Genomic DNA, 27,493 nt, shown 5'->3' with positions numbered 1-27,493 from the left:
TGCAGACAGGATCTTATCATGTATCTCTGTATACAGGAAGCTCCCCCTAGTGGTGGCTGCAGACAGGATCTTATGTATCTCTGTATACAGGGAGCTCCCCCTAGTGGTGACCGCAGACAGGATTTTATGTATCTCTATACAGGGAGCTCCCCCTAGTGGTGGCTGCAGACAGGATCTTATCATATATCTCTGTATACAGGGAGCTCCCCCTAGTGGTGGCTGCAGACAGGAATTAATACAATATTATTTTTCATAGTTTTATTTAACTATATTAAAATATAAAAAAAGAACGAACGCCGCACAAAAAGCGGTTATAGTAGTTGTGACTGCACCTTCCGTAGACGCTCAGGGCTGGAGAAGTAGAAGACGCCACAGAATATTGTATCCATACATTAAAATAATTAAAAGTCAGAACCCAGAAGATTCAGTCATGTGATCCGCAGTATACGGCGCTATGTGATGATGTTTTCCGCGTTAAAGGCATTCTCCAGAATCACTGTTATCAGGATGCTCCATCTATTCCATACCCTACTGATCACAATGTGCGATCTCCAGCGATCACACATTGGGAGGAACCAGGCAGCAAGTGCGACGTTTCCCTACAGCACTCCCGCAGGGCAAATGAGGTATTGCAGTTATTAAAATCAATGGGCTGCCCGTGCAAGCAATACCTGGACGTGTCCGGTCCTTCAGAAGAAGAGTCGCTCCTTGTAGCTGCTCCGTTGATTGCACGCCCCAAACGGGACACCAACCCCCTTCCCTATTAGATTATATGAGTTTATTTTCTTAGACTGGGCCGGTATAAACTGAACTCTGGCTCCTTGATCCCCATCGTAAAATATTTTATTTTTTCTTTTCGGTTTTCGATATGTAAGGAGTAACCCATCTCCTGAAACGGGGGCGAGACTAATGGAGTTTGGCCGATTTTCCCCATGACTGCTGTCAGTATAAGGGAGGGAGACACATTCGTGATAACATATTGGGTGCTCTTCATCTGTTCTGGGGACAGCTGGTCCGGTTATGTCCGGGCTGGTGACATATACCACAAGTCCGTGGCTTTTTGGCTGTCGGTCCTCGCTCTGATGAGTTGTGGTCGGAACGTTTGCTCTTTGTGCCGGAATTGCGTGGCGCCGAGTAGCCTCCTCCGAACGCGCTGGGATAGTCGCCGGAACCTCCTGGACAGAATCGGGAAGACACACAAAGGGTTAATTAGATTGTGATTGTCCCATTAGGTAATATTTGGGACCCTCGGACCACCCCGCCCCCTTACCTGATGGCGAGTTCTCGTCCGCCCACTGGAAGAAGCCGCACTGCTGCTCTCTGGGTTTGGCGCACGTGTGGAACTGTCTGCCCTTGTTGGCGCCGTCTTTTTGCACCGTCCGAGTGACGGCGGGCTGATTGCACATACAAGAAGCCTGACCCTCGGATGTAGAGCCCCCGAATCCGCCTCCAGACTCCCGTGGATTACTGAATGAATTCGGGGGACGTCCTCCGGTGATCTGGAGGGGCGGGGCACTTCTACCAGCCCCGCCCTCCTGATCTGCCCACAAAAAGAAGTTGCAGTTCCCGCCGTCGCATTTATAAAATGGGCGTCCCTGATTGGGTCCCTCCTTGCGGACAGTCAGCTGCACAGCAGTAACCCCACAGTTGCAGACCACCTCGTTATTCTCCGTCGCGGCTGCTTCGGGTGTTCGGACGGCAGGAGTCACAGGTTTCGGAGTCCTCTCCTTTTTGGCAGGAGGCGGGCGGCTTTGCCCGTCTCGTGAAGTACCCACCCGGTTGGCGGACTGGTGGTTCCTCTCCCTCGGGCCGGATTGGGGGGCTGCACGGTTGTTGCCTCCTTGCAGGTACTTGAGGTCTAGAACTTCTCGCAACGTTTCGTCGCAACCGCCGATGCATCCCACAAACTCGAGAGGCATCAGCGGGGGAACGCTGCCGCGCTTAAACTTAAATTTCAGCCTAAGGGAGAGATGGAGGATAGAGGATGGGTTAAATACAAAATGGAACATCCAAAAAAACCCAGTTGGGACATATACAGATATAAAGGGTCAGCTCACCTGTGCACAGGGGGAGGTCGGCACACGTCACACACGCTCTCGTCTCGAGACACCTCCAAGACAGAGCTGGGGAACCAGATCGACGTCTTACAACTCGGGTATCCCACGCACGAAATGTAGAACCTAAATGTAGAGACCAGACTCTGTTACAGATGGGGCGATACCAGTCGTCATCCTCTTGTATTCATCCCATGGTTTGGGATCTTTTGCTATCCTCCTGCATATTCTCGCTCTATCTGTGGCAGCTGAGTGGAGGCGGGCTCTTCCTGGACCAATTAAATGCATGCTCACTGACCCCTCCGCTCTCACAGGCACAGAGAGAATCTGCAGCTGCATCCCCCTCCTCCTCTTAAATTTTCTCCATTTGATAGATTTTTGGGATAAGTGAGACCGTTTGTGAACCCTTACGGAAATTCTGGTGTAATGGGCTAAACCATAGTATGGTAATATTAGAGGATCGTACCCGCCATCTCTCTTCGTTTTTAGAACCATATCCCGGTTGCACTGAGGACATTTTCGGACAGGAAGAGGCGTCTCAGCGTAAATTTCCTGTTGCTCCACGGGTTGTGCCGCCTGTCCGAAATACAGAGACAAAGCCTCGTCCAGCCTGCAGAGGGAGACAGATCCGGGGTAAGTGACCTGAAAACTCTGCTGGGAAGATGATAGCAAATAGAGGACCACTCACTTGGTGGCTTTGGCCACAGCTTCTATGAAGACCTGCTTGTATTTTTCAACCTGCTGTCTCAAGACGGTGAACTTGTCCTTTTTGCCTTCGCAGATCAGCTTGAGGTCGGCCTCTAGTTCAGCGCGTAGGTGCGGCTTGGACATCTCGAATCCCATAGAATCGTATCCTGCGGAAATGACCAACAGAAAGAAATGGGGGCGAATGAGAAGAAGTAGTTAGCTGGATGAAGGCTAGGAAGGAAGTTCATGATTGCCTGTACATGGAGGGGGCTCCATCATGCGGGGTAATAAAAGCAAAACTGTTAGACCATTGGGAGAAGTCAAAAGAAAAGTCTCAAAAAGAAGGAAGAGTGGAAGGAGATGGGAGGCAACCTGAGGAGTCAGGAAAGGTGCAGGGTCCAAAGTTGGAAACTAGTGGTGGGCAAGAAACAATACTGCACAAGTAGCTGGGGAAAAGCCAAAAGGTGGTCCAAAGAGCCAGGGAGGGCACAGGAGGAGCCAGGAAGGAAGGGGCATGGGAGACGGGGGATGAGTGGCATGGGAGGCAGCCCAAGAAGCCAGAAGAAGCACAAGAGGCGGTGCATGGAGCTGGGCAGAAGATGCAGAGTCATATAGAAGATGAGAGACAACAAGAAGAGCCGGGGAGTGAACAGGAGGCCACGTAAGAAGCCAGAGAAATAGAGGACACGGGAGGCGGCCCGAGGAGCCAAGGAGGGCCCCGAGATGGCCCAAGGAGCCAGGTGAAGCATACGAGCCAACCCGAGGAGCCAAGGAAGGGCACACGAGGATGCCTGAGGAGCCAAGGAAGGGCACACGAGGAGGTCCGAGGAGCCAAGGAAGGGCACACGAGGAGGTCCGAGGAGCCAAGAAAGGGCACACGAGGAGGTCCGAGGAGCCAAGAAAGGGCACACGAGGAGGTCCGAGGAACCAGGAGGAGCACAAGAAGTGATCCGAGGAGCACACAAGGCGGCCCGAAACGTCAGAAGGAGCACAGGAGGAGGCCCAAGGAGTCGGGGGATGAGTGGGACAGGAGGCAGCCCGAGGAGCCAGAAGTGGCACAACAGGCGGTGCATGGAGCTGGGCAGAAGATGCAGTCATATAGAAGATGGGAGACAACAAGAAGAGCCGGGGAGTGAACAAGAGGCTGCGTAAGAAGCCAGAAAAATAGAGGATACGGGAGGCGGGCCAAGGAAGGGCACAAGAGGCGTCCCGAAGAGCCAGGAGAAGCACAAGAGAAGGCCCGAGGAGGCAAGGAAGATACACGAGGAGGCCCGAGGAGCCAAGGAAAAGCATACGAGGATGCCCGAGGAACCAGGAAGGGCACTCAAAGAGGTCCAAGGAACCGGGAGGAGCACAAGAGGCGACCTGAGGAGCACACAAGGCAGCCCGAAGAGTCAGAAGGGGCATGGGAGGAGGCCCGAGGAGCCAGAAGGGGCACACAAGGTGGCTTAAGGAGCCAGGAGGAGCACATGAGGCGGCCCGAAATGCCAGAAAGGGCATGGGAGTATCTGGGGAAGGGAGACGGGAGGTAACCAAAGGAGCCAGATGGGGCACAAGAAGCGGTGCAAGGAGCTCGGTGGAAGATGCAGTGCGATGTAGAAGACAGTCAGACAGCGAGAACAGGAGGACGCGTAAGGAGCCAGAAAAAAGCCAAGGAAATGAAGGTAAACTGCGCAAGGAGATGGGTAGAGCCAGAAAGTCAACGTTAGGAGATACTAAGATCCAGGGAGGGAAGACTGTGCTGCAGGAACCAGACAGGAGGCTGTGCAAGGAGGTAGTAGAGGCCTGGTGGGTGACGGGAGGAGGCGCATGGGTCAGGAAAGCTATTTTTACGAAATTCATTGCAGTAAAAGAAGAGACGTGAAGAGACGTGACCCCTCTCCACCTCCGGCCCCTCTGACACTCGGAGGATATGGGCCTCAGAGATGACCCCTGTATCAGGCGTATATGGCATATCCACAGCCGGGAAATGTATGTATCTTATCTCTGATCTCGATGTGAAAGTGAGACGCTGTTCCTGATGCATCCATATTGGCTCCTCACCTTCCACCAGCCCCATCCCCAGCTCTCCGGGGAGGAACCTCTGCTCCGGAGTGAGACCCACGTACATACGGGACTTGATGGTCTCTATGTGCTCCGCGTGGGTGGCGTCCGTGCCTGCAGGAGACAATGAGGACACGTTCAGGCGTAACGGTGGAGTGTATCCTCAGGGTGCGGGATTTCTACAGCCACGTACCTATGCCGTGTTTCTCCATCAAGGAGATGAGATCTGCCTCTGTGAGAAGCTGCGGAGGACTGGTCTCTCCATCCACCATCTCCACCGTGGTGGGCTGAAACCTCGAGCCCATCTCATACACCGGGATTATCTAACAGAGCAGCAAAACTACCGTAACTGTGACCGAAAAGAAAAGTCTCCCCCAGACGGCACCGCAAGTCATCACACCCCCCCTACCTTAGTGTTCCACTTATCATAAGGGTAAACGTCCAGATAGTTCCGGGCAATGATCATCAGTCCGTGCGCAAAAAACCTCTCAGCTGCAATATCAATCTCCACCGTGGTCTCCAGACCCTGAGCGTCCTGAGAGCAGCAGGCCAAGAAGTGGCGCACTATGAACTCGTAGAGGCGCTGCTCATTACCCTGCAAAATAAGGAAGATATGATATAGGTATTATACTACTGCACACAGTGGCAGTATTATAGTAGTTATATTCTTGTACATAGGGGTAGTAGTATAGTAGTTATATTCTTGTACATAGGGGCAGTATTATAGTAGTTATATTCTTGTACATAGGGGGCAGTATTATAGTAGTTATATTCTTGTACATGGGGGCAGTATTATAGTAGTTATATTCTTGTACATATGAGCAGTATTATAGTAGTTATAGTCTTGTACATAGGTGGCAGTATTATAGTAGTTATATTCTTGTACATAGGGGGCAGTATTATAGTAGTTATATTCTTGTACATAGGGGGCAGTATTATAGTAGTTATATTCTTGTACATAGGAGCAGTATTATAGTAGTGATATTCTTGTACATAGGGGGCAGTATTATAGTAGTTATATTCTTGTACATAGGGGGTAGTATTATAGTAGTTATATTCTTGTACATAGGAGCAGTATTATAGTAGTTATATTCTTGTACATAGGGGCAGTATTATAGTAGTTATATTCTTGTACATAGGGGGCAGTATTATAGTAGTTATATTCTTGTATATAGGGGGCAGTATTATAGTAGTTATATTCTTGTACATAGTGGCAGTATTATAGTAGTTATATTCTTGTACATAGGGGGCAGTATTATAGTAGTTATAGCCTTGTACATAGGAGCTGTATTATAGTAGTTATATTCTTGTATATAGGAGGTAGTATTATAGTAGTGATATTCTTGTACATAGGGGCAGTATTATAGTAGTTATAGCCTTGTACATAGGGGCAGTATTATAGTAGTTATAGCCTTGTACTTAGGAGGTAGTATTATAGTAGTGATATTCTTGTACATAGGGGCAGTATTATAGTAGTTATATTCTTGTACATAGGAGGCAGTATTATAGTAGTTATATTCCTGTACATAGGGGCAGTATTATAGTAGTTATATGCTTGTTCATAGGGGGCAGTATTATAGTAGTTATATTCTTGTACATAGGGGGCAGTATTATAGTAGCTACCGTATATTCTTGTACATAGGGGCAGTATTATAGTAGTTATATTCTTGTATATAGGGGCAGTATTATAGTAGTTATATTCTTGTACATAGGGGCAGTATTATAGTAGTTATATTCTTGTACATAGGAGCAGTATTACAGTAGTTATATTCTTGTACATAGGGGCAGTATTATAGTAGTTATATTCTTGTACATAGGAGCAGTATTATAGTAGTTATATTCTTGTACATAGGAGCAGTATTATAGTAGTTATATTCTTGTATATAGGGGCAGTATTATAGTAGTTATATTCTTGTACATGGGGCAGTATTATAGTAGTTATATTCTTGTACATGGGGCAGTATTATAGTAGTTATATTCTTGTACATAGGAGCAGTATTATAGTAGTTATATTCTTGTACATAGGGGCAGTATTATAGTAGTTATATTCTTGTATATAGGGGCAGTATTATAGTAGTTATATTCTTGTACATGGGGCAGTATTATAGTAGTTATATTCTTGTACATAGGGGCAGTATTATAGTAGTTATATTCTTGTACATAGGGGCAGTATTATAGCAGTTATATTCTTGTATATAGGGGGCAGTATTATAGTAGTTATATTCTTGTATATAGGGGCAGTATTATAGTAGTTATATTCTTGTACATAGGGGCAGTATTATAGTAGTTATATTCTTGTACATAGGGGCAGTATTATAGTAGTTATATTCTTGTACATAGGGGGCAGTATTATAGTAGTTATATTCTTGTACATAGGGGCAGTATTATAGTAGTTATATTCTTGTACATAGGGGCAGTATTATAGTAGTTATATTCTTGTACATAGGGGGCAGTATTATAGTAGTTATATTCTTGTACATAGGGGCAGTATTATAGTAGTTATATTCTTGTACATAGGGGCAGTATTATAGTAGTTATATTCTTGTACATAGGGGGCAGTATTATAGTAGTTATATTCTTGTACATAGGGGCAGTATTATAGTAGTTATATTCTTGTACATAGGGGGCAGTATTATAGTAGTTATATTCTTGTACATAGGGGCAGTATTATAGTAGTTATATTCTTGTACATAGGGGGCAGTATTATAGTAGTTATATTCTTGTACATAGGGGCAGTATTATAGTAGTTATATTCTTGTACATAGGGGCAGTATTATAGCAGTTATATTCTTGTACTTGGGGGGATTATTGTAGTACTTAGTAAGGCTCTGGTACTTTCTCACCTGCAGACTGTTGGTATACTTAGTGGGGTGGATGGGGGGATGGGCTTGATCTGTCTTATTCCCATTTCTTGGAGTCGGTCCGCCTCTTTCCAGGATACGTTGTGCAAACCCCCCCCACTGTTGATCTTGCGTCTGCTGCTCGACCAGCGTCGTGAGGTTCAGATCCTTAGGAAAGATGTTGGTCTCTGTGCGGGGATAGCTGATAAAGCTACATTCAAAAAAAAAAAAAAAGCACGGTGAGCAAAGTAAAATAAAGCGCCCCCTGCCTGCCCCTGCAGGCGCCGGTGCTCCCCTCTCGGTGACCGGCCGTACCCCTGTGTGTAGAGTTTCTCCGCAATCTTCATGGTTTCTTTGGCTCCGATTTTCAATTTGCGAGAAACCAGTTTTTCCATTTCCTGCGCAGAAGAAGTAAACACGGCTGTTACCCAATTAAATCCCTCTCTCAATCTCTGACCGCTCCCCGCACGTGACTGCCGATGGGTGGTCATGACGCCGGTGGTCAGCTGATGACCCCTGTTCCTGTCCTGATGATCCTCCTTTGAATCAGAATTCATAGGGGATTGTGACTTCTGCTATACACAGCAGTGCTGATGCACTACTATGTATAGCAGAAGCGATTGGACAATCACAGGTACAACCCCCCTCAAAGAAGTCTATTTAATACATTAAAAATTGTGCACCGCTTCTTGCACGTGGCATGATCACCCATGGGTTGTCATGATAGTCAGCTGATGAGCCCTGTGTCTGTCATGACTATCCTCCCATGTGAGCCTTCATTGATAGTAGATAGTGATATCTGCTATACATAGCAGTGATGACCCCTGTGTCTGTCATGACTATCCACCCATGTGAGCCTTCATTGATAGTAGATAGTGATTTCTGCTATACATAGCAGTGCTGATGCACTACTATGTATAGCAGAAGCGATTAGACAATCGCAGGTGCAACCCCCCTGAGGACTATTTGGTATAATAAAAATTGTGCACTGCTCCCCGCAAGCGACGTGATCACCTATGGGTTGTCATGATAGTCAGCTGATGACCCCTGTGTCTGTCATGACAATGCACCTGTGAGCCAGAATTCATAGTAGATCGTGATTTCTGCTATACATAGCAGTGCATCAGCACTACCATGTATAGCGGAAGTGATAGGACGAACGCAGCTTCAACCCCCCTAAGAGGACTATTAATACAATAAAAATTGTGCATCACTCCCCGCACGAGACTTGATCACCTATGGGTTATCATGACACCGGTGGTCAGCTGATGACCCCTGTGTCTGTCATAATGATCCTGCTTTGAACCAGAATTCATAGGAGATTGTAATTTCTGCTATACATAGCAGTGCTGATGCACTACTATGTATAGCAGAAGTGATAGGAGGATAGTAGCTTCAATCCCCCCCCCCCCCCCCTAAGAAAACTATTTAGTATAATAAAAATTGTGCACCGCTCCCCGCAAGTGACGTGATCACCTATGGGTTGTCATGATAGTCAGCTGATGACCCCTGTGTCTGTCATGACAATCCTCCTTTGAGCCAGAACTCATAGGAGACTGTGATTTCCTCTATACATAGCAGTGCTGATGCACTACTATGTATAGCAGAAGTAATCAGATGATCGCAGTATCAACCCCCCTAAGAGGACTATTTAAAGTAATAAATATTGCGCACCGCTCCCCGCACAAGAATCACCTATGGGTTATCATGACGCCGGTGGTCAGCTGATGACCCCTGTGTCTGTCATGATGATCCTCCTTTGAGCCAGAATTCATAGGAGACTGTGATTTCTGCTATACACAGCAGTGCTGATGCACTACTATGTATAGCATAAGTAATCGGATGATCGCAGCTTCAACCCCCCAAGAGGAGTATTAATACAATAAAAATTGTGCATCACTCCCCGCACGTGATGTGATCACCTATGGGCTATCATGACAGCGGTGGTCAACTGATGACCCCTGTGTCTGTCATGATGATCCTCCTTTGAGCCAGAATTCATAGGAGACTGTGATTTCTGCTATACATAGCAGTGCTGATGCACTACTATGTATAGCAGAAGTGATCGGACGATCGCAGATTCAAGCCTCCTAAGACGTCTAATACAATAAATTAACAATTAATTATACAATAAATTAACAATTAATGATACAATAAATTAACAAGTAATTAACAATTAATTAATACAATAAATTAACAATTAATTAACAATACAATAAATTAATTAGCAATTAATTAATTATACAATAAATTAACAAGTAATTAATTAATACAATAAATTAACAATTAATTAATACAATAAATTAGCAATTAATTAACAATTAATTAATGCAATAAATTAACAATTAATACAATAAAAATTGTGAAAAAAATGTTTTAAAAAATATTAAAAAATAAAAGAAAAAACACAAAAGTTCAAATCACCCCCCCTTTTTGCCCTACTAAAAAAAACAATTAAAAATTCACATATTTGTATAGTTGCGTTCAGGAATGTCCGATCTATCAAAATATCAAATATATGAATTTAATCGGGAATCAGCGTAGAATACCTGGTTTTCGGTGGACTATGTAAAATGAATGGTGTTGAGGAACTCGCCCCACAAAAAAAAAAAAAGCCCCCATAAAAAAAGTTATGGTTCTTGTAAGAAGGAGGGGGAGGAAAAAACGGACAATGGCCCTGGTGTGAAGGGGTTAGGGAAGGGCGTCCGGAGCCATCTCCAGTGTGAGGGTCTCCATCCAGTATAACTACTACTCCCAGTATTGTCGGATATCCGGCTGCCGAGCATGCTGGGAGTTGTAGTTTTGCAACAATAGGAGACTATGGGTGTGTATAAACGTGTCTTCATATCGTCCACGTACCACAGTGTCCAGCGCCACCGGCCTCCACTTGCTCTTTGGTTTACTCCCGACTTGAACAACTGTAGCTGTGGGATCCTAGAAAACAAAAACACTTTCCAGAAAACAGCGCTTCATTCCCGGGATGGGGCACGTTCTTATTTGGTGGCAATTTAAAGGGGGTCTCTATACCAGAATAAAGTGCCAAAGCATTAAGGAGAATGTGTCGTCAGAAAACAACATGGAAATTAGTAGCAACGAACAGACTCAGACCCCATCTCTTGTATTGAAGCATCTAATGTGCGTGTGCAGGGAGGTGAGCTGTGATATCCCCTATTGTGAATGGTAGAGCCTGTGTTATCTACTGTATTTAGAGGTGTTATCAGTCATTGTACAGGAGGAGGAGGTGAGCTGTGCTATCACTTATTGTGAATGGTGGATCCTGTGTTATCTACTGTATTGAGAGGTGTTATCAGTCATTGTACAGGAGGAGGAGGTGAGCTGTGACATTATCTATTACGAATGGGATGTATCCTGTGTTCTCTCTTGTATATAGAGGTGTTATCAGTCATTGTACAGGAGGAGGAGGTGAGCTGTGCTATCACTTATTGTGAATGGTGTATCCTGTGTTCTCTCCTGTATATAGAGGTGTTATCAGTCATTGTACATGAGGAGGTGAGCTGTGATATCACCTATTGTGAATGGTGTATCCTGTGCTCTCTCCTGTATATAGAGGTGTTATCAGTCATTGTACATGAGGAGGTGAGCTGTGATATCACCTATTCTAAATGGTGTATCCAGTGTTCTCTCTTGTATATAGAGGTGTTATCAGTCATTGTACAGGAGGAAGTGAGCTGTGATATCACCTATTGTGAGTGGTGTATCCTGTGTTCACTTCTCTATATAGAGGTGTTATCAGTCATTGTACAGGAGGAAGAGGTGAGCTGTGACATCAGTCATTGTACAGGAGGAGGTGAGCTGTGACATCATCTATTGTGAATGGTGGATTCTGTGTTATCCACTGTATATAGAGGTTGTATCAGTCATTGTACAGGAGGAGGTGAGCTGTGACATAATTTATTATGAATGGTGAATCCTGTGTTATCCACTATATATAGAGATATTATTAGTCATTGTACAGGGGGAGGAGGAGGTGGGCTGTGACATCACCTATTGTGATAGCTGGATCCTGGGTTGGTAGCTGTGTACTGACTGTTACATATCATTATAATCCTGCCTCTGATGATAATGAGCCTGCTGAAAACTCTTCCTAAAATATCTTCAGTGGCCAGTGTGAAAACTGCAAGCTTACGCACTGATGTTTATAAATATTGTGCATGTAAACACAAAAACCTAATTTATGCAAAAGTTTATTTTTTGATAATAACTTCCCTTTAAGGGGTGAATTCACACTGCTTTTGCAAGTGAGGATTTCCTGACAATCTCACGTGTCCCCCTGTACCTGTATAGACGTAGAATTGTACATGGTATTTTGCAACATTTGTAAAATAGGCCTTAAAGTGGTTCTTTCCATCTTCTTGTATTAGGTATTGTTGGATAGTCCTTGTAAAAACAAGCACTTTTGCAATTTGCTGCTTGTTAAAATTTTCATCCGTTCTTGAGATATTAACACTTTTCTTTTGTTTACATCTGGTTGCCTTGGAGACCGACCACCGCTGCTAGACAGCACAACATGAGCTGTGATCACATCCTCTTCCATGCTGAGCTTGCACACGCTGTTTTGAAGCTAGCCATGATCTCCGGAGCGCACCATAACCTCATTAGCTTGGCCAGCTTAAGCCCGGCGCTTACAAGGTAGACAGCAGCGGTGGTCGGTCTCCAAGGCAACGAGATGTAAATAAAAGAAAAACGTTCATATCTCAAGAACGGATGAAAATTTTAACACGCGGTAAATTGCAAAAGTGTTTGGTTTTCCGTGTACTATCCGCCAATGTCCATGTATGAAGGTGAGGAAAAACCCTTGAAGAGACGGATCCATACCTCCATGCAGATCTGATAGAGAACCAGGCAGGCCGTGTGATTGAAGAGACGATTTCGTTTCCAGTTAAACTCCACCATCCCGTCTTCATGGTCGTGAGTCACTGAAGGCAAAGAAAGGGATTAAAGAGTATATAGGATTATAACAGAGAAAAGAAAAAGAGTTTAAAGGGGGTTATCCAAGATTATAAAAAAAAAGCCTGCTTTCTCCCCCAAACAGGGCCACGGGGGGAGGGGGTGACCTCAGAGAATGAGCTGCAATAACGGACACAATTCCGGGTCATTATATGACTTCTGTTCTGCATTTTTCAGCATTTTACTCTTCTGCAGGTTCTCCCTTTAATTTTCAGTTGTCTCTGAGCTAGTGGGGTGAAGACTATATGCTATGATGTCTCCCATACACAGCACACACAGACAAGAGGGATTCCTGCTCTCCTGTCTCTTTGTAGCACACAGACAGAAGCAGCAACAGCAGCAGTATGGACATTATACGGCATTACTCAGCAGTGTAGCTGTGAATCCAGCACAGAGGTGAGATAGAACACTTACTAGAAAGAAGCAGCATGGAAGACATTATAGAACAGTACTGAGCAGTGTTGCTATGAATCCAGAATAGAGGTGAGATGAAACACTTCCAATAAGAAGTAGGATAGAAGACATTATAGGGCACTACTGAGCAGTGCAGCTATGAATCCAGCACCGAGGTGAGATAAAACATGTACTAGAAAGAGGAAGCATTGCAAACCTTACAGAGCAGTGTGGATATGAATCCAGCACAGGGGTGAGATAATACACTTACTGGAAAGAGGAAGCATTGCAAACCTTACAGAGCAGTGTGGATATGAATCCAGCACAGAGGTGAGATAATACACTTACTGGAAAGAGGAAGCATTGCAAACCTTACAGAGCAGTGTGGATATGAATCCAGCACAGAGGTGAGATATTAAATTTACTGGAAAGAGGAGGTATTGCGAACATTACAGAGCAGTGAAGATATGAATCCAGCACAGAGGTGAGATAATACACTTACTGGAAACAGGAAGCATTGCAAACCTTACAGAGCAGTGTGGATATGAATCCAGCACAGAGGTGAGATAATACACTTACTGGAAACAGGAAGCATTGCAAACCTTACAGAGCAGTGTGGATATGAATCCAGCACAGAGGTGAGATAATACACTTACTGGAAAGTGGAAGCATTGCAAACATTACAGAGCAGTGTGGATATGAATCCAGCACAGAGGTGAGATAATACATTTACTGGAAAGAGGAGGTATTGCAAACATTACAGAGCAGTGTGGATATGAATCCAGCACAGAGGTGAGATAATACACTTACTGGAAAGAGGAGGCATTACAGAGCAGTGTAGATATGAATCCAGCACAGAGGTGAGATAATACACTTACTGGAAAGAGAAGGCATTGCAAACATTACAGAGCAGTGTGGATATGAATCCAGCACAGAGGTGAGATAATACACTTACTGGAAAGAGGAGGCATTGCAAACATTACAGAGCAGTGTAGATATGAATCCAGCACAGAAGTGAGATAATACACTTACTGGAAAGAGGAGGCATTGCAAACATTACAGAGCAGTGTGGATATGAATCCAGCACAGAGGTGAGATAATACACTTACTGGAAAGAGGAGGCATTGCAAACATTACAGAGCAGTGTGGATATGAATCCAGCACAGAGGTGAGATAATACACTTACTGGAAAGAGGAGGCATTGCAAACATTACAAAGCAGTGTGGATATGAATCCAGCACAGAGGTGAGATAATACACTTACTGGAAAGAGGAAGCACTGCAAACATTACAGAGCAGTGTGGATATGAATCCAGCACAGAGGTGAGATAATACACTTACTGGAAAGAGGAGGCATTGCAAACATTACAAAGCAGTGTGGATATGAATCCAGCACAGAGGTGAGATAATACACTTACTGGAAAGAGGAAGCATTGCAAACATTACAGAGCAGTGTGGATATGAATCCAGCACAGAGGTGAGATAATACACTTACTGGAAACAGGAGGCATTGCAAACATTACAGAGCAGTGTGGATATGAATCCAGCACAGAAGTGAGATAAAACACGTACTAGAAAGAAGTAGCGTGGAAGACATAGAACAGTATCACTATGTACCCAGCACAGAAATGAGATTAAACACTTTCTAAAAAGCAGCAGCATGGAAGACATTACACAGCAGTACTGAGCAGTGTAGCTGTAAATCCAGCACCGAGGTGAGATAAAACACTTACTGGAAAGACGTGGAAGCTTTCAGGACAACATACAGCAGTATTGAGTGGTGCGGCTATAAATTCTGATATAAAACACTTACTAGAAAGCGGTTATCCAAGCTGTCTCTCTGCCATACTCATTTTACCCCTGAGGGGGATGGGGGAATGGAGGGAGGTTTGGGGAGAGAGGCTCATAAGTGGAGAAAGCAGCATATTTCTCCATGTAACAATAACTAGTGCAAATGGATTCCCTTTAAGGAAGGAGCCCGGATACAGCGGCCGCCGTCACACGCAGACTCTCGCCTCTTACCCTTGATTTTATAAAAGGCTTCGGGAATAAAGGCCTGGATGGCCTTAAATCTCTCCACCACAAACCCCAGAGTGGGGAACTGGCAGCTCCCGTAGCTGATGAGCTGGCTGGACAATACGGAGGGGAAGATCTTCTGGAGCCGCAGAGTCTGGAACCGGGTGAAGGCAGCGCCTGGGAATAGGAAAATAAGCAGATTTCACTGGGGTAACCGGGCCGGTCATTGCTGGGGGGGGGTAACGCTGATCCCTACTGTTGCTTGTTGCCCACCTATCCGAAGGTCCAGCTCCGTCCGCACATCCACGGCGTCGCTGATGTTCTGGTCGGGCGGGGCGAGGTTCTCGCAGGCGGCTCGGATGGATCGGGGGGTGATCTCAGAGAAGCGCGCGCGGAATACCTGCAAGTTGGGTTTCACTGCCGGAGAGAGTGATGAAGGAGTTAATGTTTGGGGGCGTCTCGGAGGCAGGAGAGCGCGGAGGCAGGAGAGCACGGAGGCAGGAGAGCACAGGAGGAAGGAGAGCGCGGAGGCAGGGGGGCACGGAGGCAGGAGAGCACAGGAGGCAGGAGAGCACGGAGGCAGGGGGGCACGGAGGCAGGAGAGCACAGGAGGCAGGAGAGCGCGGAGGCAGGAGAGCGCGGAGGCAAGAGAGCGCGGAGGCAGGAGAGCGCGGAGGCAGGAGAGCGCGGGGGAAGGAGAGCACAGGAGGCAGGAGAGCACAGGAGGCAGGAGAGCACGGAGGCAGGAGAGCGCGGAGGCAGGAGAGGCAGGAGAGCGCGGAGGCAGGAGAGCACAGGAGGCCGGAGAGCACGGAGGCAGGAGAGCACAGGAGGCAGGAGAGCACAGGAGGCAGGAGAGCACGGAGGCAGGGGAGCACAGGAGGCAGGAGAGCACGGAGGCAGGGGAGCACAGGAGGCAGGAGAGCACAGGAGGCAGGAGAGCACAGGAGGCCGGAGAGCACAGGAGGCCGGAGAGCACGGAGGCAGGAGAGCACAGGAGGCGGGAGAGCACAGGAGGCGGGAGAGCACGGAGGCGGGAGAGCACAGGAGGCGGGAGGGCAAAGGAGGCGGGAGGGCAAAGGAGGCGGGAGGGCACAGGAGGCGGGAGGGCACAGGAGGCGGGAGAGCACAGGAGGCGGGAGAGCACAGGAGGCAGGAGAGCGCGGAGGCAGGAGAGCGCGGAGGCAGGAGAGCGCGGAGGCAGGAGAGCACAGGAGGCAGGAGAGCACAGGAGGCAGGAGAGCACAGGAGGCAGGAGAGCACAGGAGGCAGGAGAGCACAGGAGGCAGGAGAGCACAGGAGGCAGGAGAGCGCGGAGGCAGGAGAGCACAGGAGGCAGGAGAGCACAGGAGGCAGGAGAGCACAGGAGGCAGGAGAGCACAGGAGGCAGGAGAGCACAGGAGGCAGGAGAGCACGGAGGCAGGAGAGCACAGGAGGCAGGAGAGCGCGGGGGCAGGAGGGCACAGGAGGCAGGAGGGCACAGGAGGCAGGAGGGCACAGGAGGCAAGAGGGCACAGGAGGCAGGAGAGCGCGGAGGCAGGAGAGCGCGGAGGCAGGAGAGCACAGGAGGCAGGAGAGCACAGGAGGCAGGAGAGCACAGGAGGCAGGAGAGCACAGGAGGCAGGAGAGCACAGGAGGCAGGAGAGCGCGGAGGCAGGAGAACACAGGAGGCAGGAGAGCACAGGAGGCAGGAGAGCACAGGAGGCAGGAGAGCACAGGAGGCAGGAGAGCACAGGAGGCAGGAGAGCACGGAGGCAGGAGAGCACAGGAGGCAGGAGAGCGCGGGGGCAGGAGAGCACAGGAGGCAGGAGAGCACGGAGGCAGGAGGGCACAGGAGGCAGGAGAGCGCGGGGGCAGGAGGGCACAGGAGGCAGGAGGGCACAGGAGGCAGGAGGGCACAGGAGGCAGGAGGGCACAGGAGGCAGGAGAGCGCGGAGGCAGGAGAGCGCGGAGGCAGGAGAGCGCGGAGGCAGGAGAGCGCGGAGGCAGGAGAGCACAGGAGGCAGGAGAGCACAGGAGGCAGGAGAGCACAGGAGGCAGGAGAGCACAGGAGGCAGGAGAGCACAGGAGGCAGGAGAGCACAGGAGGCAGGAGAGCACAGGAGGCAGGAGAGCACAGGAGGCAGGAGAGCACAGGAGGCAGGAGAGCACGGAGGCAGGAGAGCACAGGAGGCAGGAGAGCGCGGAGGCAGGAGAGCGCGGAGGCAGGAGAGCACAGGAGGCAGGAGAGCACAGGAGGCAGGAGAGCACAGGAGGCAGGAGAGCACAGGAGGCAGGAGAGCACAGGAGGCAGGAGAGCACAGGAGGCAGGAGAGCACAGGAGGCAGGAGAGCACAGGAGGCAGGAGAGCACGGAGGCAGAGGAGCACAGGAGGCAGGAGAGCGCGGGGGCAGGAGAGCACAGGAGGCAGGAGGGCACAGGAGGCAGGAGGGCACAGGAGGCAGGAGGGCACAGGAGGCAGGAGGGCACAGGAGGCAGGAGGGCACAGGAGGCAGGAGGGCACAGGAGGCAGGAGAGCGCGGAGGCAGGAGAGCGCGGAGGCAGGAGAGCGCGGAGGCAGGAGAGCGCGGAGGCAGGAGAGCACAGGAGGCAGGAGAGCACAGGAGGCAGGAGAGCACAGGAGGCAGGAGAGCACAGGAGGCAGGAGAGCACAGGAGGCAGGAGAGCACAGGAGGCAGGAGAGCACAGGAGGCAGGAGAGCGCGGAGGCAGGAGAGCGCGGAGGCAGGAGAGCACAGGAGGCAGGAGAGCACAGGAGGCAGGAGAGCACAGGAGGCAGGAGAGCACAGGAGGCAGGAGAGCACAGGAGGCAGGAGAGCACAGGAGGCAGGAGAGCACAGGAGGCAGGAGAGCACAGGAGGCAGGAGAGCACAGGAGGCAGGGGAGCACAGGAGGCAGGGGAGCACGGAGGCAGGAGAGCGCGGGAGGCAGGAGAGCGCGGGAGGCAGGAGAGCACAGGAGGCAGGAGGGCACAGGAGGCAGGAGGGCACAGGAGGCAGGGGAGCACAGGAGGCAGGGGAGCACAGGAGGCAGGGGAGCACAGGAGGCAGGGGAGCACAGGAGGCAGGGGGGCACAGGAGGCAGGAGGGCACAGGAGGCAGGAGGGCACAGGAGGCAGGGGAGCACAGGAGGCATGGGAGCACAGGAGGCAGGGGAGCACAGGAGGCAGGGGAGCACAGGAGGCAGGAGGGCACAGGAGGCAGGAGGGCACAGGAGGCAGGAGGGCACAGGAGGCAGGGGAGCACAGGAGGCAGGGGAGCACAGGAGGCAGGGGAGCACAGGAGGCAGGGGAGCACAGGAGGCAGGGGAGCACAGGAGGCAGGGGAGCACAGGAGGCAGGGGAGCACAGGAGGCAGGGGAGCACAGGAGGCAGGAGGGCACAGGAGGCAGGAGGGCACAGGAGGCAGGGGAGCACAGGAGGCAGGGGAGCACAGGAGGCAGGGGAGCACAGGAGGCAGGGGAGCACAGGAGGCAGGGGAGCACAGGAGGCAGGGGAGCACAGGAGGCAGGAGAGCACAGGAGGCAGGAGAGCACAGGAGGCAGGAGAGCACAGGAGGCAGGAGAGCACAGGAGGCAGGAGAGCACAGGAGGCAGGAGAGCACAGGAGGCAGGAGAGCACAGGAGGCAGGAGAGCACAGGAGGCAGGAGAGCACAGGAGGCAGGAGAGCACAGGAGGCAGGGGAGCACAGGAGGCAGGGGAGCACAGGAGGCAGGGGAGCACAGGAGGCAGGGGAGCACAGGAGGCAGGGGAGCACAGGAGGCAGGGGAGCACAGGAGGCAGGAGAGCACGGAGGCAGAGGACAGACCTGCTTTGCAGACGTGGATAATTTCAAAGCCGATGTTCTCCCCTTCCCGGTCACAATCCGTCCATTTGATGACGAGTGCCTGGCACTGCCGCACCTCCCGCTCCAGGGTTTTCTGCAATCATAAAATCAGCAACAAAACCTCAGGGAGAAAAGTGGAAAACCTTTTACAATTATTGAGCTCTCGGAGGAACACACAGTGATCGGTGCCGGATCACCACAGATCTGATAGTGATGACATCTCTGAAAAAAAGATCGTCGATATATCATCTCCTAAAATGCAGCAGTAAATCGACTGATAAAAAAAGCAATTCTGACATTCCGATTTTCAATTTGAACATTACTGTACCATTTTTTTGGGGGACACAACCGTACCAAAAAATATACAAACTCTGTCCACACAAGGCTGAGCGCAGATTGCTGCTGTTAACCATTTACATGCTTCTGCCAACCACTTAGATGCTACTGTCAACTACTTAGATGCTGCTGTCAACCATTTAGATGCTGCTGCCAACAATGTGGATGCTGCTGCCAACAATGTAGATGCTGCTGCCAACTTTTTAGATGCTGCTATCAACCATTTAGATGCTGCTGTCAACCATTTAGATGCTGCTGCCAACCATTCAGATGCTGCTGCCAACCATTTAGATGCTGCTGCTAAATATTTAGATGCTGCTATCAACCATTTAGATGCTGCTGCCAACCATTTAGATGCTGCTGCCAACCATTTAGATGCTGCTGCCAACCATTTAGATGCTGCTGTCAACAATGTAGATGCTGCTGCCAACCATTTAGATGCTGCTGTCAACCACTTAGATGCTGCTGCCAACCATTTAGATGCTGCAGCCAACTATATAGATGCTGCTGTCAACCATTTAGATGCTGCTACCAACCATTTGATGCTGCTGTCAACCATTTAGATGCTGCTGTCAACCATTTAGATGCTGCTGTCAACCATTAAGATGCTGCTGCCAACCATTTAGATGCTGCTGCCAACCATTTAGATGCTGCTGCCAACCACTTAGATGCTGCAGCCAACTATATAGATGCTGCTGTCCACCATTGAGATGCTGCTACCAACCATTTAGATGCTGCTGTCAACAATGTAGATGTTACTGCCAACAATGTAGATGCTGCTGCCAACAATGTAGATGCTGCTGCCAACACTGTAGATGCTGCTGCCAACCATTTAGATGCTGCTGTCAACAATTTAGATGCTGTTGCCAACCATTAAGATGCTGCTGTCAACCATTAAGATGCTGCTGTCAACCATATACATGCTGCTGTCAATCATATACATGCTGCTGTCAACCACTTACATGCTGCTATCGATCTCCGACATATAGCCCATTTCATAAACAAAAACAAGCATTCGTATGGCAATGTGGAGGATAGAGAACAAGAAGAATGAGGTCACTTAAAAAAAAAGAATAAAAATTAATTGTCTGGTCATGCAGGGGTTAAACATGACGGGAGATTTTACCTTAATATTCAGGAAATCGTTTGGGCAAAATTTCTCCACTTCTGCCAGGAAATCGTTTGGGCAAAATTTCTCCACTTCTGCATCAAAAAGGGACACGGGGTTACAGCTGTGCCTGCAGAGCGAGAAGAATACGGTGAATCATTGCCTCCAGTGCAATCAGACTTTTTTAAAACTTTTTATATTAGTTTGGTCAATTAGTGTGGGGGGGGGGGGGGGGAATAGAAGCTCAGGACAGGGACCACCACTGACCAAGAGCGCTGGAAAGCAGCCGACATGTAAAAACCTCATAAATCACCTCCCGCACTGGTATTCATGTCAGTGGATTGTTATGCAACATAAACGCTGCAGCCAATCAGCAACTGCTGATCGCCTGCAGCGTTCACATTTTCATTGGATGTCCAAGTCTCCTTTCTATGGGGCACTATGGTATTTAAAAAGGGGTTGTCCAAGTAGTGGATAACCCCTTTAACGGTCTGCAACATTCCCTGTGTTGGTGGAGTTTGCAATCTATTACCTTACACCAGAGACATCAGATGGTTTAAATGAGAAAAAATTATTTAAAGGGGTTATTCACCCTCTTCACCGATGGATATTTTTAGATAGATCTTGTAAATACGAGCACTTTTGCAATTTACTGTTTGTTAAAATTCTCAGCCGTTCTTGAGATATTAACACTTTTCTTTTGTTTACACCTCGTTGCCTAGGAGACCGACCTCCGCTGCTGTCTATTTTGTAAGCCCTGTGCTGAGGCTGGCTGGGATTAGGAGGTAACAGCGCACTCCATTGATCCAAGTCCGCTTTAAAACAGTGCGTACAAGAGTAACAGAAAATATATTTGTAAGTCCGGGTGGTCGGTCTCCACGGCAACGAGGTGTAAACAAAAGAAAAAAGTGTTAATATCTCAAGAACGGATGAAAATTTTAACAAGCAGTAAATTACAAAATTGCTCGGATTTACAAGATCTATCCACAATACCTATTTGTGAAGCTGGAATAAACCCCTTTAAATAAAACTTTTTTTTTTATTAGAACTATTTGATGTCTCTGGTCTAAGTTACTGTATTTTTTGTTTTATAAGACGCACCCCAAATTTAGAGGAGGAAAATAGGGGAAAAAAATGTGAATGTTAAAATGGGGGTCTGTCTTATAACTCATGAGGGTCACAGGAGGCAGGGTCGGTGATGCTGCAACTCGGCGGAGGGGGCGTCGCGGCCTAGGAGGGTCAGTGATACTACAGGCCTGGGGGTATCGCGGAGGCATTGATCTGCTGGCGCGCTGTGGGCTCCATTGATCTGCCGGCTGTTGATGCGATGGACTTCAAGAAAATGGATGCAGAGGTAGCGCATGCACAGATTGGCTTCTGCGGCCATTTTCTTGAAGTCCATCACGTCAAGTGCTGGCAAATCAATGGCGCCCAATGCCGCGATACCCCCAGGCCCGCAGTTATTGCCAACCCGCTGTCCTGTGAGCCGCTCCACTGCACTCCCCCCACCTCCGAGTCCACAGTATCGCCCCAGTAAGGTATATCCGGATTATAAGATGCACCCCCATTTTTCCCCTCCAGTTTTAGATGGAAAAAAGTGCGTCTTATAATCCAGAAAATACGGTAATTAGATTGCAAGCTCCACGAACAGTGAATGATCTCTCTCCATCACTTCTATGAAATGATAAAGTGCAGTCAAGAAACTCACCAAGACTTCAAGTGACTCTGGAATTCGAGCGCCAGCAAATGTCCGGACACCGAAGTCATAACGACGGAGACGTCCTGCGGAGAAATAAAGACAAAAACCCTAAGAAGACGCGACCGAATAACTCATAGGTGTCCAAAAAAATGGCGGAAACCCTTGAAAACCTTCTCTTCTTGCTGTCAGTGAATGGAAACAATGAACTATCCTGGTACATATCGTCTTTTCTCTCTCATTTTTATCACTTACCCGTCCAAAAAGATGATACTCGTACTCGTAGATCTTGTTGAATTTCGAAAATCCTTCTCTCTGTAGAAAAAAAAAAATAAAAAATAACTTAAAAACCCTCAAAAACGAACCCTACACGGCGGTGTAATCACGGCTCCAGGGACAGAGGCTCACTCAGCGGTCACACATTCTGTTTAGTTTGGAAGCCAAATTTTAAGGAAGGGGTTAAAGATGGGAAAAAGAGAGAAAAAAATTCCAAGTGCAAAAAAATTCTGGAATTCCGCCATTGTTTTATAAATTTATTATTTACATTTTTACTACGTGATTCTTCAAGACACTAAGATCACAGCCAGACCAAAATCCTATTTTTTAAGTGGTCAAAAAAAAATAATCGGATTTGCATCAATATATTCTGACAACGTGATTTGGGATGGAGGTATATAAGGGTTTTTTTGGGGGGAAGTGGCTGAATTTCTTTCATTTTGGGGTAGATACGACGATCTGATCGCTTATTACATATTTTGTCAGAGGTGGGGAGGCCAAAAAAACCTCAATTCTAGTGTTTTGATTTATTTTTTATGCCATGGATCTTATAGGGAGGTGTGCGTGAGATTTGCCCTTATGACCGTGCCCATTGCGGTCCCCTTTTTTTTTCATTGCTGGCCTGGAGCTTCCTCTATCTTTGTGATCACTATGTTCCTTGCTTGGTGTGGGTCATGAGTCCTCCACTGCGCTCCTGCACAAGCGCACTTCCTTCTGCCATGCTGAGAGCAGGGCGAAGTATAGTAGTGCATATGCGATGGTGGTATTTGACCTTTCCCCAAGCCTGCGCATTACAGTACTTTGTTCTGCCCTCAGTATGGCACGGAGAAGTGCGCAGAAGAGCAATGGAGGACTCTGTTTGGATGACATAGGACACTTCATCCACATGAAGCCGGAAAGAGGACGGCGATTGCAAGGATAGAGGAGGCGCCGGGTCAAAATCAGAGACAACCATCGGACCGCCCCACAGATGAGTAGGTGACAGGTTCCCTTCAACTTCTGGCCACTATGGGATCTGCAGTGCATAAAGGAGGGCACTATGGCTCTGTATGATGTGCAATGTATAAAGGAGGGCACTACGGCTCCATGTGATGTGCAGTGTATAAAGGAGGACACTACGTCTCCGTATGATGTGCAGTGTATAAAGGAGGACACTACGGCTCCGTATGATGTGCAGTGTATAAAGGAGGGCACTACGGCTCTGTATGATGTGCAGTGTATAAAGGAGGGCACTACGGCTCCGTATGATGTGCAGTGCATAAAGGAGGGCACTATGGCTCTGTATGATGTGCAGTGTATAAAGGAGGACACTACGGCTCCGTATGATGTGCAGTGTATAAAGGAGGGCACTACGGCTCCGTATGATGTGCAGTGTATAAAGGAGGGCACTACGGCTCCGTATGATGTGCAGTGTATACAGGAGGGCACTACGGCTCCGTATGACGTGCAGTGTATAAAGGAGGACACTACGGCTCCGTATGATGTGCAGTGTATAAAGGAGGACACTACGGCTCCGTATGATGTGCAGTGTATAAAGGAGGACACTACGGCTCCGTATGATGTGCAGTGTATAAAGGAGGGCACTACGGCTCTGTATGATGTGCAGTGTATAAAGGAGGGCACTACGGCTCCGTATGATGTGCAGTGCATAAAGGAGGACACTACGGCTCTGTATGATGTGCAGTGTATAAAGGAGGGCACTACGGCTCCGTATGATGTGCAGTGTATAAAGGAGGGCACTACGGCTCCGTATGATGTGCAGTGTATAAAGGAGGACACTACGGCTCCGTATGATGTGCAGTGTATAAAGGAGGGCACTACGGCTCCGTATGATGTGCAGTGTATAAAGGAGGACACTATGGCTCTGTATGATGTGCAATGTATAAAGGAGGACACTACGGCTCCGTATGATGTGCAGTGTATACAGGAGGGCACTACGGCTCCGTATGATGTGCAGTATATAATGGAGGGCACTATGGCTCTGTATGATGTGCAGTGTATAAAGGAGGGCACTACGGCTCCGTATGATGTGCAGTGTATAATGGAGGGCACTATGGCTCCGTATGATGTGCAGTGTATAAAGGAGGGCACTATGGCTCCGTATGATGTGCAGTGTATAATGGAGGGCACTATGGCTCCGTATGATGTGCAGTGTATAATGGAGGGCACTATGGCTCCGTATGATGTGCAGTGTATAATGGAGGGCACTATGGCTCTGTATGATGTGCAGTGTATAAAGGAGGGCACTACGGCTCCGTATGATGTGCAGTGTATAAAGGAGGGCACTATGGCTCTGTATGATGTGCAGTGTATAATGGAGGGCACTATGGCTCTGTATGATGTGCAGTGTATAAAGGAGGACACTACGGCTCTGTACGATGTGCAGTGTATAAAGGAGGGCACTATGGCTCCGTATGATGTGCAGTGTATAATGGAGGGCACTATGGCTCTGTATGATGTGCAGTGTATAAAGGAGGACACTATGGCTCTGTATGATGTGCAGTGTATAATGGAGGGCACTATGGCTCTGTATGATGTGCAGTGTATAAAGGAGGGCACTATGGCTCTGTATGATGTGCAGTGTATAATGGAGGGCACTATGGCTCTGTATGATGTGCAGTGTATAAAGGAGGACACTACGGCTCTGTACGATGTGCAGTGTATAAAGGAGGGCACTATGGCTCCGTATGATGTGCAGTGTATAATGGAGGGCACTATGGCTCTGTATGATGTGCAGTGTATAAAGGAGGACACTACGGCTCTGTATGATGTGCAGTGTATAAAGGAGGACACTACGGCTCCGTATGATGTGCAGTGTATAATGGAGGGCACTATGGCTCCGTATGATGTGCAGTGTATAAAGGAGGGCACTATGGCTCCGTATGATGTGCAGTGTATAATGGAGGGCACTATGGCTCCGTATGATGTGCAGTGTATAATGGAGGGCACTATGGCTCCGTATGATGTGCAGTGTATAATGGAGGGCACTATGGCTCCGTATGATGTGCAGTGTATAATGGAGGGCACTATGGCTCCGTATGATGTGCAGTGTATAATGGAGGGCACTATGGCTCCGTATGATGTGCAGTGTATAATGGAGGGCACTATGGCTCCGTATGATGTGCAGTGTATAATGGAGGGCACTATGGCTCTGTATGATGTGCAGTGTATAAAGGAGGACACTACGGCTCCGTATGATGTGCAGTGTATAATGGAGGGCACTATGGCTCCGTATGATGTGCAGTGTATAATGGAGGGCACTACGGCTCCGTATGATGTGCAGTGTATAAAGGAGGACACTATGGCTCCGTATGATGTGCAGTGTATAATGGAGGGCACTACGGCTCCGTATGATGTGCAGTGTATAATGGAGGGCACTATGGCTCCGTATGATGTGCAGTGTATAAAGGAGGGCACTACGGCTCCGTATGATGTGCAGTGTATAAAGGAGGGCACTATGGCTCTGTATGATGTGCAGTGTATAAAGGAGGGCACTAAGGCTCCGTATGATGTGCAGTGTATAAAGGAGGACACTATGGCTCCGTATGATGTGCAGTGTATAAAGGAGGACACTACGGCTCCGTATGATGTGCAGTGTATAAAGGAGGACACTACGGCTCCGTATGATGTGCAGTGTATAAAGGAGGGCACTATGGCTCTGTATGATGTGCAGTGTATAAAGGAGGGCACTATGGCTCTGTATGATGTGCAGTGTATAAAGGAGGACACTACGGCTCCGTATGATGTGCAGTGTATACAGGAGGGCACTACGGCTCCGTACGCTATGTAGTGCGTAATGCAGCTCAGCTCCCATTCACTTCAGTGGGATATACACGATTCTGTCCAGGCGGAGGCGCACACAATGACCTCACCCTCCTCATCCTCCCGTTGGACATGAGATCAGCGATCCCTTTGGCGGCGTCGTTCTTCTCGGCCACGCACAGGACCTTCTGGACGGGGATCCTCAGTGACATGTTGGCGGAATTTACAGAACAGGAGCGGATGCTGAAAAGCGGCAGTCGTCTGCTGAAAACTAAAATACTTCTCTGAAGGATCATAACGGGAGGCGATGGGAGATGGCGGCGGCGGTCATGTCTGAGCGCTAAGGAAATCCGACGGGGTCAACGCATCCCTGGAAAAAAAAAGATCAAGCCATGATTCAGTCACAGTCACCCCGACCTTAGAGAACGCACGGCCCCTGCTCTCCCCTCCCCCATCCTCTCTAACCCATCTTTTTCCCCTCCCCTTCTCCGTGAACCATACATTTTTAATTCTCCATACCCAAAGAATACCAGGACTTTTTTTTGGGGGGGGGGGGTGGGCAGGGGGATGTAGTTTTGAATGACGCCCTTTATTACACCATATAATGTGATGAAAAATGGCTAAAAAAAACAAAAAAAAATGAGAAATAAACAATATAGATAATATTTTTATAAATTGATTTTTATTAATTTTTCCAAGATTAAAAAAAATTTAAAATATTTGATTTTTGCTTTTATGACTAATTTTTTTATTTTTACAATTTTTTAACATTTCTTTATAGTTGGATTGGGAAAAGGGGTAAAAGGTAACATTTATTTTTTCAAATATTTCTACATTTTTTTTTTAATTACTTTTTTTTTTCTATATTGCGTCCGCTTAGGTCTTTTCTCCCCTTTAGGCGATATTGTCCTGCGACTGCAATATACAGTAAAAATGCCAATAAAAATGGTGGCGACGGGGAAGGGGGGGGCTTTCATCAAGCCTCAAGTTGTCATGGTAACCCATCAGAATGCAGCGGTCACGTCAGTCACGTAACGGAGCGAATTAAGGGTTGAACGCTGAAAAACGGACATCGGCCACTAAACAGCCGTGATCGGAGCTAACACGGCCCCGTACGCTCGTAAATAAGGGGCATACATGTATGACCAATGCTGGGAAGGGGTTAATAGGGGGTCAGGTCGTATAACAGATATCTGCAGCACTACAAATCCCAGCAGAGCGATGAAAATGGTGAGAAATAGTCCAGGGCTGGACACTCCTATCAGAGCCAATGCCCCTGCAGTCTCCTGCACCCGTCCATGGCCATGGGGCAAATAATAAACCTCTCCCCTCATGAAGAGCTATGTACTAATAAGATGTTATCCAATAATTACACTTCATGTCGTTTCCCGCGCGGGGACTCACTTGGTGCCGGAGAAATGACCCTCTTCTCTCTTCGTAGTGTGGCGCAGACAGACATCACGTGACCAAACTAAACTACAAATCCCGGCATG

General features: G+C 48.2%; 1 protein-coding gene across 3 annotated transcripts; it reads right to left on the bottom strand.

The window, feature by feature from the left end:
- Nucleotides 1-301: 301 nt before the first annotated feature.
- TOP3A (DNA topoisomerase III alpha) lies at nt 302-27,462 on the bottom strand. Of its 3 annotated transcripts, XM_075318360.1 has the most exons (21): nt 27,405-27,462; nt 26,111-26,370; nt 22,218-22,277; nt 21,975-22,048; nt 20,366-20,396; nt 20,285-20,329; nt 18,805-18,916; nt 15,274-15,417; nt 15,007-15,177; nt 12,461-12,561; nt 10,484-10,558; nt 7,940-8,022; nt 7,628-7,835; nt 5,194-5,379; nt 4,978-5,107; nt 4,785-4,898; nt 2,743-2,908; nt 2,521-2,664; nt 2,058-2,180; nt 1,271-1,959; nt 302-1,175 (listed from the first exon to the last, which is right to left on the bottom strand). In XM_075318360.1, the coding sequence occupies exons 2-21, from the start codon at nt 26,294-26,296 to the stop codon at nt 991-993; spliced, it is 3,027 nt and encodes a 1,008-aa protein (XP_075174475.1). In that variant the 5' UTR covers nt 26,297-26,370; nt 27,405-27,462; the 3' UTR covers nt 302-990. The 3 variants fall into 3 exon arrangements, with proteins under 3 accessions (XP_075174475.1, XP_075174473.1, XP_075174474.1); XM_075318358.1 differs by having other exon boundaries at nt 20,285-20,396; XM_075318359.1 differs by having other exon boundaries at nt 20,285-20,396; nt 27,374-27,438.
- Between the last annotated feature and the right edge of the window lie 31 nt (nt 27,463-27,493).

Source organism: Anomaloglossus baeobatrachus, chromosome 7 (genome assembly GCF_048569485.1).
Source record: "Anomaloglossus baeobatrachus isolate aAnoBae1 chromosome 7, aAnoBae1.hap1, whole genome shotgun sequence".
NCBI classification, from domain to species: Eukaryota; Metazoa; Chordata; class Amphibia; order Anura; family Aromobatidae; genus Anomaloglossus; species Anomaloglossus baeobatrachus.
The sequence above is the reverse complement of the archived record's forward strand: the minus strand, read 5'-3'. Positions and strand labels throughout refer to the sequence as shown.